Source organism: Pyxicephalus adspersus, chromosome 3, assembly GCF_032062135.1.
Source record: "Pyxicephalus adspersus chromosome 3, UCB_Pads_2.0, whole genome shotgun sequence".
NCBI lineage: Eukaryota > Metazoa > Chordata > Amphibia > Anura > Pyxicephalidae > Pyxicephalus > Pyxicephalus adspersus.
Genome location: NC_092860.1, coordinates 88,777,069 through 88,788,386, shown reverse-complemented (window position 1 = coordinate 88,788,386; position 11,318 = coordinate 88,777,069). Strand labels below are relative to the sequence as shown.

Genomic DNA, 11,318 nt, shown 5'->3' with positions numbered 1-11,318 from the left:
TGTTCGGACATATTTCTGTAAGTTACAGGTCTACAATTTAAAAAAAAATTTCATGAAAAACAGTGGATCACTTTTGGTACAGAAATCTAGACCTCAGTGTAACGCTTAGGTGGTTAATTACTAGCCTGATTTTCCTGTGTGGTAAGCCCAAATGGGGCTTGGGGTTAAAAAAAACAAAAAAACAATAAATAAAGACTTACCTGGTCCCATCGGCATCCTCCAGTGTCCTGCCATCCTCTTTGTCCCCCAGGAGTTCCTGGTGACAATGGTGTGTGTGGCCGTCACTAGGAGCGCAGCGGGAATTTAAAATTATTTTGTATTGCATTCAATAAAAAATAACTGAATTGAATGCAATACACTGGATTTATATGTCTAAAAGTGGTAGATTGTTTTTCTTTTAAATTAATTTTACAGTATAATATAAAAAGTACAAGTATAAAAGTTTGAAACACAAAAAGACAATGTACCGCTTTTAGACATATAAATCTGGATATCTGGAAATCTGAGCGGTTCGCTCAGAAGGTTTATTTTATTAATTTAAAATGTTTTATTTATTTATTTTTATTTAAAGTCTTACCATGAACAAGAGGAGTTTTTTAATAAAATGTCTTTTTTCATTTTTGGTCTTTTTCTAGCATCCCCAGACAGCTGTCAGCATATAAAAGTTAAGCAGACCAGTATTATGAATAAACTCAAATGATCAGTATATTTAGCAGTTTTGGTTATAAAATATCCTATATATCACATAACTAATAATAACCTCCACATTGGTTATCATTAACTGGCATTTCTATAGCTCCAACTTTTTTTTTTTTATTACGCAGCGCTTTACATAGTCCATAGTCACGTCACTAGCGGTCCCTCAAAAAGGTTTCAAAATCTGATGTCCCTACCATAGTCATAGGTTTTTAATACAGTCTTTTTCTTGTGTGTGGGGGCAATTAATCTAAAGGTTTCCTCTCATATTCCAAAATATGCAATCACAGGGTGAAGCAGCGTTCTCCATGCGGGTTTCTGATCTCTAACCCAGAGAATGGCAATCATGAAGCTGGAAGCTGCAATTCCAAAAAGGAATATAGATTAACCTCATTCCAGCAATGAAGATCTGAAAGGTGTGAACACAATCCTAGAGGCAGGAAATGTTTTATATTCCTAAACTCACTTTACGATTTAAAGCTCATTAGGACATATAAATTATATAACATACAGAATCCTAACAGAACAACTTGTATTACACTGCATTTATATGTATCCGATCACAAAGTAAACTGCAGCACAAATTCCCCACCAACAGAAAGTTAAGAAAAAGGAATATATTCTTCAAAATACTCACGTAATTCTAATGCGGCTATTAATCCCAAGGCAACAAGTGCTTCATTTTGCATTATTACATGTTCGCTGGTTGCCATGGTGACTAAGTGCTTGATGCCACCACTTTCCACAATGGTTCTAATTACATCCTATGGCAGAGAAATCAAGCAATAAAAGAACACAGATTTGCATGAAATTGCTTTCCCAGCCATACATCATACAAAGTAGCCAGTGGTCAAAGACACTTCTTTAACACAAATTAACATATTAAGGGGAACAACCTGGGCAGCTTGTTGGATCATTAGGTCCAATACATTTTCAAGTCCCATTAGTCCAACTGCAATATTTTTAAAACGCATTTATAGAAAGTGAATATGCTAACAGTTTCAAAGAAAACCTTAAATGTCGGTGGTAAGGTATTAACATTCACAGCTGTACCACAGAAGGTAACACTTTTCTGTCAGTTATTGCCCTGTGTAAGCCATTACCCAAAGTTCTAGCAGACCAAGTGATGCATATTGTGATGAATAAAAATCCATACACTGTGGATCCTTTCAATAAAAGGCACAGTACATATAGAGGAATAGGCATTTTTGGTAGATGGATACCCAATATCCATTATAAATGGTGAGTGCACAGCTGCAGCTCCAGGAAGTCACAATAGTAACTTGAATGGAAGTTGTTAGAACTTAATACATGGAAAAGGAAACTCTCACTAAGAAATGATTGCTGACAGGAAGACTGACCATATGACACCCTTTTCCTGCGGGACTGGTTTGTTCACATTACTGACCAGGCACAAACACAGTTCAGTAGGTAAAGTGATAAATGTATAGTTGATAAATAAAGCTAAGAGACACGGTCACCTTCCATTCAAGGCAGAGCAAATCCCCTTACCAGTGCTGTGCCGCCCCCTCACTCCTGCTTTATCAGTCACCACTAAAACAGCCCCAGCCTTGTTGGAGCTTGGATGGAGCAGTGATAGCGCCCCCTTTCGTCATGTCACAGTGCTAAAACCCCCTGGAATAAAGCACTGTTATCATGAGTAGAGGGCACATGTTTCTCCACATACCCAGAGGTGCTGGGTATTTTTCAGTGACAGAAGTACTGGGAATTGCTGGAAAGAAGTGTAAAGTGGTTGGGGGATTTCCATAGACACTGAAGCACAGTGGTAGTGTAAAAAAAAAATACAACATGGCAGCATATATAAATACATGCCTTCAATGCTATTATGTTAAAACAGAAAGGGTTACCAGGGCATGCATTACATACATAGAGTGATATTTAGAAAAACTAAGTACATATTTGGGTATCACAGCTGCCCCTATTGCATGCTTGATCACTCCATAGGGATACCGTTAGATGTATAATCGACTTATATGGGGTAAAAACTGGAGGTTCAACTTACTAATAGCAACCGTGAGGATGGTAGCAAAGGAGCAATGAGGGATTAAGGCCTTCCAGTTCTACACCACCAAAAGGTTTTATAGTTGTGCGTCAGCCTTTGTAAACAGTAATACAATAATGAATGTAAAGGTCAAAATTGCCAGCTCTGCTATATACCATACCTTTGATTTGCTGTGTCGTATGAGAGCTGAAAGCAATCTGTTCGACTCCCCCATAACACCAGCGTGGTCTTTGGCTTCACACCATTCCACCAGACGTGCAACTAGTTCAACGTTCTTTCCTAACTGTTCAGCGGCCTCAGCTGCAGCAAGAAACAAATCTCATACATGGTACACAGGTAATCTTTTTTTGTGCAGATTATAATTTTAAATTAAAAAATAATTATTTTGCAATACAATTAATTTTACATATCTATGTGTTATGTTAAGACCCTATTAAATGGGAACTTTTAAGAAAAACACAAAGGGGTCTATTCTAAAGCAGCGAATTTGACAGTAAATGATTCTCCTGCAAGGAATGTTTCAGTGAATGTCAAAAAAACACATGAACCTGGAAGATTCTCCACCAAGAAATGTTTCAGCGAATGTCAGATTCGCCGCTTTATAGAGCCCAAAAGAGAAAAATAGTATTTTAAACATGTAAAATACACACTTACTCCCTCATCTTATATTCTATGGTTTTCAACTTCTTTTTAACATTCCATCAAGTACTAACACTCTTTTCTTTTGCAATCACAGTGTACAGAGTATAACCCATAGAAGGCAATTACAGTTTTCCACCCCCGACAACTCCCAGCCAATGGGAATGTGCTCTGTTGTGTTCATTAACAACCATTGCACCCTGTTGATGAAGCCAGAATTGTTCCCTTTGGTGAATCTTCTTAGAAATGGCAGGGGCATTTTTACCATATAAGAGGCATAACATTGAATGTCTTTGAAAACCTTTAAAACTGAATAAGGCTGAATAAGAATCTAATAAAAGTTATTTTCCTGCTACACCGCCCTCTTACCTTGAGCGTCTATTAACATCCTCAGTGTTCCCAATAGTTTAAACTGAACTGGAGGCATTTCAGACTTCAGAAACTTCAGCACTTCCTCTGCTACTCCAGCTGACAGCATTTTTGCTTTATTGACAACTGTGAAGGGAAGAAAAGCCATAACAGAAAGGCTTTTGTGAATGCATTGCGCTGTCTACATGCGGGTAGAAAAAACGTCACTGAATCAGTTAGCTCCTTTTAGGAAAAAGAACTGTTGCAATTATGAATCACAATACCGGGCTAATTTAACTTTAGTACCAGAAGCAATTTTCTTCTATACGTGTCCCACCTCCCACTAAGTCCTATAATACAACTCTCACACACAAAGTACTCAGATACTAAGGTGTGCGGCAGAAAACTGCTACTGTCTGCACAATGCTAACCTCAGATTTTGTTTTTCCCTGCCTGGTCAGTAAGTGGTTCTCAGAGAAGGAAAACATGAATAATGACGGAAGCACAACAGTGTGTTACTGTTCATTGTACTTTTGTCATGTCACATTTTCTATAAGTTTCAGCAGAGGACCATTCAAGTCATTTGTACATGTGAAAACATGGTGGTATGAGGCAAGCATCAAGTTGTCATTGCTCATTAGATATGCTTTAAACACAAGCACAGCTAGACATCCTTATTTATTGATTGAGCCTGGGTTTCAAAAGATTAATATAACCTTGTTTCATCCGCCCATCCACACTGGGTAAACAGCCAAGTATTTGTATAAGAGATGAGCAGTCAAACATGGGTTCTTGGGGCCTACAAGATAACTCCACTATATCTGACTATTTTCCAGTGTCATGGGCTTCTTTATTGCCATATGGAATGTGCCACTGTGACATTTGTTTTACTTTGCAACACATTGTTTTACTTTTAAAAGCCATTCTGCTAACTGCCTTAACAAAAAACGTGAGAGAAATGAATATTTTATAATTTAATCCAATGCAATATCAATTTTTTACTTAATCTGCATTTTCCTGCATTAAAATTGCAGGGGCATGTCACACCAATCAGACAACCACTGACAGGTGAAGTGAATAACATTGATTATTTCTTAAAATGACACCTGTCAAGGGGTGAGATATGTTAGCAGCAAGCGAATAATCATTTCTTGACAGTGAAGGGTTTGGAAGCAGAAAAAAAAATTGGCAAGAACCTGAGCAACTTTTAAGATGAACTGAAGACCAGAGGTAAGGGTCTCTAGATGTCAGCAACATGTCTTGTGAGCCCAAGGCAGAATGATGTACGGGTGCTGTAAGTCTGTAATATAAGTCTGGTCCAATTCTATAGAAGGATTACTTTGGTACATGAGGATTTAAAAAAAAAAAAAAATATGGCTTGGACAAAGGAAAAAGACATCACTTGCTTATAAAGGATAGGTGGTGAGGGTGGTCCATGTCCTCCCATACCTGGATCTCGCTAGGCTCTGCTGACTGGTGGAGATCACCTGTAATGAAGACTTTCCCCTCTTTTTACAATGGCTTACCAACAAGTCATACAAATGCACAGAAGCTTAAACGTTCCTCTTCAGAACCAATAAAATGATGCGATTCTAAACACAATACTCACATTCGCTGCTCACTAGTTAAACTATTTAACAAAAATATACACAAAACTCCCTTTTTAAATGGAATATGGTAAACTTACCAGGAATGGCCAAGTTCCTTAGGGCACTCAGTGCTGCATGTTGTACAGTTACATTGCCATCTTCAACATGCCCATCTAGAAGATCAATGAGTTTCTGCACAATGCCATTGTCCACCATATGAATGCAGTTCCCATCTAAAGTAAACAAATTACCGTGAATCTTGGCAGGCAACATATAGAAAGACAGGCTTAGTTTTTATTAAGGTCATGTCATATGATAACTATCCACTGCAGTGTACAATGTAAACATGTAATTTTCTGGTCAGTGTTTAGTAAACATAATACAGAATTTTATAAAAATAAACTATCGCTAAGGCTATGTACACACATAAGATAATTGTGACAAAAATGAACGAGTGCCGAACACACAGTACTGTTCTGTCCTTTAGAGAAGGGGGCGGACGAGCGAACAACACCTCTGTGCTCTCCCCTACTGAAATGCACATCAGTCCCTACTAATTGCTCAATGATCCGCTGTGGGGGATTGATAAATGACACAGAGGGACACAAGCCAGAATATTTTCATGTGTGTAGGCAGCCTTGGCCAAAACGATACAAAGTTTGCTTATAAAAACAGAATTGGCAAGTGTGCCAGGGTGACTACAGAAGAATACATTACTGAAGGAAAGAGAGCTTGGGTACAGTAGTGGCAAAGGTCAACACAAGTATTGTTAAAATGGGAACAAGCACACAGAAAGGCACTGGAGCAACGGTGAGTGAAGAGGGGACACATGGAATAGTGAGAACAAATAGGAAGCACTGGGGTAGGACACAGTGGTAATAGTAGGGTTAGTATGCAGTTGTGGAGCAGAGGGAGGACAATAGGAGTTATTCATGGTTGAGGAATGTGAGAGTCATGTGAAGGGTCAGTGATGAGGAGTTTGAAAGCATAGTTAATTTATTAATTGACATTACCATTTCTGGCAAAGTTGGCTATAGCCAAAGCCCCAGCTAGTTGTAACTGGTGATTGTGAGATGGCAACCAAGAGAGAACTCTCTGAAAGACACTTCCTTTTCCTCCTTCAAATAGCTTCTGCATGGACTCATCTGTAAAAAGAGAAACCCTGAACATGACATCTGTAGTACAACATTTTTTTGCAGTGAAAAACGATTAGGTAACATCGGCCCTGATATGTTTTTAATAAATGCCATTCATTTAATTCAATCCTGCATGGGGTAAGTGTACATAAGCTGCATTATTGTTTTATTATTATGGTGTCAGAAAATAAACGTTTCCTCAAACAAGCAATCTGCACATACGTTGGTATTTTTTGTTTGATCGTCTAAGCCCAGTTGTAGCCTCTAGCTTTGACAGTTTAGGCGTGTTTACTCCCTGACTAACATTTTATTATCCTTGCGATTATTTTTGCCGATAAAACGCTATTTCAAACTCCCCTTACCCATCAAGTCATTGAAGATGAGGATGGGTGGTAAGAGTATCCTATCCTTCCATGATGGGATCTCTGATCTCTAAAATTGGAAGACCGTAGTTGTGATTGTGCAGGGAATGTCAGACTGCTGAGGATGCACAGCTGCTTTCACACAAAATGTGGTGCCTTGATCTGGCTGCTGGAGTAGCTAAATTATAAATAAGAGCAGTGCTATTAAAGCATAAAAAAACTCTTCAGACTTCCTGTTCCTTGGCCAAATGCAGGTCAGGAAAATCCTGACTTTATTCAGCACACATTGCAGTTTACAGGATGCATTTGACCTACCATGAGCAGATTTATTTTAAATATTTGTTAAATATAGTGTGTCCTTAAAAAGCAGGTAGAAGGAACACTTTTATTAAGCAATGCAAGGGCTATAAATAACAGGAGGTGTATTCCATACAGAGAAGAGGTGTTTAGTAGTCCATAGCTACTGGGAAAGCAGTTAACCTTGTTTGGGACATCACTTTAGTGCACAGAAAGAGATAAGGAGACTGCATTTCTGACAACATGTATGTTCTGTACCTGCTAAGACTGTTCTTGGAACTTGTAAGCAAATATATGTTTATTACATATGTTTGGGTAAAGATAGATATACTTAAAAACATACCTCCCAAAAGTAGTAGCACCATCAGATCTGATGCGGTTTTAAGCTCTGCAATGTCTTCTTCCTTATCACTGCTTACAGTTTCATGGACTATATCAAGTAAACATTCTACCAGACCAGCTTCAACAAGCTGCAGTTTAATAGCATCTGGAAAACACAAACAGCAAGCTTTTAAAACACACCAGAAAAAAAAAAAAACACACCTCTATAAGGATATACAGCACACAATACCATCTGGTAATGAGCTATTAGCTAGTGCAATAGAGGTGACTTGCAGCACTCTTGAGGTACCTGCTGTATTTGCAGAATTTCTTCTGTGGTTTAAAAGATGGATAATCGTATCATTAGGCATTTTACCAGTGTACCACCTCCATACCGTTTAGTTTAATCCCTCACTGGCCTTTTATTTTACAGAAACTTTGAATGTTTGGCTTCGTACAGGGTAATGTAGATCTTATATTCTAATACTAGAAAAATTCCCACTGCAGTTACACGTTTGGAACATAAGTGCAAAGATCACGCCATCAAAGACCAATCGTAAAAGATGCCAGTGAAAGATTCATAGTGGTTGCTGCCAGCACGAATGCCAGTTTTGAGCTTCTCATAACAGACACACATGGTCAGGAATTCATTATGATGATTTTAGTTGAAGCCAGCAGTTTTAATTGGTGACCTTGAAGAGGCCCTGTAGCCATTTAAAATATCAAATAAACCTATAATGTAAAAAGAGTAAAAGTGTAACTAAAGGCTCTTGTATGACAGAGTAAAACCCATATCAAGCCCAGTTATCAAGTCAGGTAGAAGAGTTATTAAGTAAACAAAGAACTTTAACCTTCCTGTCTGGACTAAATCCTCCTTCATTATGTCTCACACCTTACCCTTACAAGAACCAAAGCCCACAGTGGGAGAGAGATTCAGCGCTGTTAATCCAGAAAGTAGTGGACAGAACCAGGTGTGATCAAGGGACAATTGCCATAACTCTGTCCACTTTTTTTATATATACATACCAGTGTATGAAAGGGAAGTGGACAATCAAAAGGCCTCAGAAGAAAAAAAAAGTCATAATGGGAATTTTCCATTAAAGTGAATGACCTTTTTTTCTTTAATTGTTTTCCTACAATCCAGAAATTATTTATGGGCCATTCCATTAAATCATCTTAATTGACTGCTCCATCAAAGTGTAAAAATCAACCCTTGTATGAACAGCTTAACCATTTATAAAAATGACAATCCAATGAAAGAGAAATCAGTATTGTCCAATGCCAGTCCTCGAGTGCCAGGAGACTAGGTAAACCTAGAGGTTTAAATTGGACAACCTCCCAACAATCAAATAGAAATAACTTTGTTAAGTGTTAAATGGAGATTTGGAGATGTGGGGGAAAATGTCTTCCCAGAGGAAACCCCCAATACAAACATGGGGATTTAAACCTAGTGCCCACAACTGCAAAGGCAAGAAAGCTAACCACAGAACAATCCAAAAAAATATTATTCTAGGGACCATGCTACAACTGTTTGCATATCGAAAAGAAAATTCTTCCATGCATGACCATAATAAGACAGTCTGCACATATACCAGCGCATGAAATGGTAATTTGTAGAATACGGATATGCATTTCAATTCTACACCCACTCGCTGCCTTAAATAAACATCAACCTTCCAGCGGCAGTCACTTGTCAGTATGATTTTTTGTGTAACAGATGTTGCTTTAAGTACATAAAAAACAGCAAAGCTTTTCTAACATGAACAGCTGATGAGCACACAATTCACTTCTCCAAAGCCAAAAATCGCTCGGGAAATTTTTGTTTTGTCCCCCTATACCCTATCCTCTCCTACTAAACAAAAAAAAAAGGATTAAAAGAAATTGAAAGCATTATTCTTAATCACCAGCACCTAAATTTGACAACAATGAGCAAATGTTAAACTTGGCTGGCACTTACATGCTACTTGCATATTCCAGAAATTAGGAACACTAGTGACCTAAGAATTTGAACTTATCTCTTCATGCCTAGTGCAGGTCTTATATGTATACCTCTCTATGGACCAGTGAAGTTTTTACATTTCGGTTTAAGGGCCTGTTTATTTGGCAAACATTGGCAAATTAATATAATATATTTAAATTATTTTCAATCGATTAGTATCCAAGGATTATAGATATATATCTATCTCTCATTATATGAAATAGTAAGTGGTGTGTGGCTGAGGCAATGCAGGGTCACCGATAGAATAATCCTACATACAAAATGCATAGGCGAGCCCACTTTAATGGTTCCTGTTCACAGTTGAAAGCGCAAAGTGTGCCCATCATCACCAGAATAAAAAACGAAGGAAGGATATAGCGAGTTCTTGTTTGTCTGGTTGCAAATTGCATTTCTGTTATTGTGTTAACAGAAACTGTCACAGCTGGAGAGATGTCAGCAGGACGCAGCACTTTGCTTCCTACAGAAAGGTCATTTTGGCTTTTCAGACAAGTCATAGCTCAGCAGTAGCCAACATTCTGTTGATAATCTGTTACAAGTAATTAAACTGCACTGAATAGGTAGGGTGCAGTAGGAAAAGAAAACACACACACTTAAGCGTCAACAGCTAAAACAGAAACAAACCAACATAATTATGTAGACTTGGGAGCTGTTTGTGTGCAGACAGATGAACATGGAAAAAGTAATTTTGCTTTAACAAATGTGGAATAAGACCAAGGCCACATAAATACAGATAAGATCACAGTCCTTGGAAATTATCTTTTGTGATTAGTTCCAGTGACAGATAAATGAACAAGAGCTGTACACACAGCACTGTTCTGCTCATTGTAGAGAGGACAACAAGTGAGTGGCACCCTGAGGAGCACCCCTCCATCGAAAAGAACAGTGGTCTTACCTGATCTTGTACGGTGTCAGATTTTGATTTGATGTGTGTACAAAGCCTTACCGTTAAGCATTTTTTGCAGCAATTCTCCGTAAATGCTCTGATGGAGAGCACCCTTTCTGTATAATCCAAGACAGGCAAGGAATAGATCAAATGCCCACCTACTTAATGTTTCTTAGAAGCTTTGGTATACAATAACTATATTTAAAGAGGGTGAACAGAAAAATGACACATTTATAAAAGGGACCGACCATCTGAAAAGATCTACACTTTACATGTGTGATACCCACTTTTAATATTACCAAAAACGTTTTGTATATACTGTGCCGTTTGCCATATTTATATAGTCGCCCAATCAACACTTTATTATCCCAGATAAAACTGAACAGTGCTATGTGTACATCACTCATTATTGCTGCTGGAATCTATCACTAAGGCTATGTTATGTACACACATGCAACCATTGTCGTTGGAAAGGATCTTTCACAACTGTACAATGCATGAACAAGTGCTGTACATATATCACCCTTCTGCTCGATGGAGAAAGGAGGGGAGGGGGAGAAGGACAGAGTGGCATCCCACTGCGCTCTCTTCCCCTCCACTTCCATTATGATCGTTCATGGATCCGCCAGGACGGTCATTCGGACGATGGACATCGAGCGCTGCACACACAAAAGATTCTCGTCAGATATCGGGCCCGAGACGATTATCGGACGAAAACAATTGCATGTGAATACCTAGCCTAGGATTGCTTCTAGTGACTTTAAATTTGATATCTGTACATAGCTTGGGGAATATAGTTTGACCCTAAGGATTATTCCTAACAAATACTAATGGCCAATACTCAAATTTGTTAATGTGACACAAGCCATTCGAGGTACCTCTCTCTGGTGAACTAAAGATTTAATTTACTGCAGGTGAAGAAAGTCAATCAACATGACCACAATGGTATACACAGGATATGGTGCAGTGCCTTTGGGATAAAGGCTGTAAGATAGACTTCTATCAGACGAAAGCGATGCTATCAA

The 11,318-nt window shown here is 38.3% G+C and overlaps 1 protein-coding gene across 1 annotated transcript in view; it reads right to left on the bottom strand.

Moving 5' to 3' along the window:
* The window catches only part of RAP1GDS1 (Rap1 GTPase-GDP dissociation stimulator 1), a gene marked incomplete in the record, with an annotated part of 62,980 nt that overhangs the window by 5,157 nt on the left and 46,505 nt on the right, over positions 1 to 11,318 (bottom strand). The window contains 6 exon segments of the mRNA XM_072405591.1: positions 1,334 to 1,460; positions 2,880 to 3,019; positions 3,728 to 3,853; positions 5,394 to 5,528; positions 6,309 to 6,440; positions 7,434 to 7,577. Coding sequence (XP_072261692.1) covers positions 1,334 to 1,460; positions 2,880 to 3,019; positions 3,728 to 3,853; positions 5,394 to 5,528; positions 6,309 to 6,440; positions 7,434 to 7,577 — 804 coding nt within the window.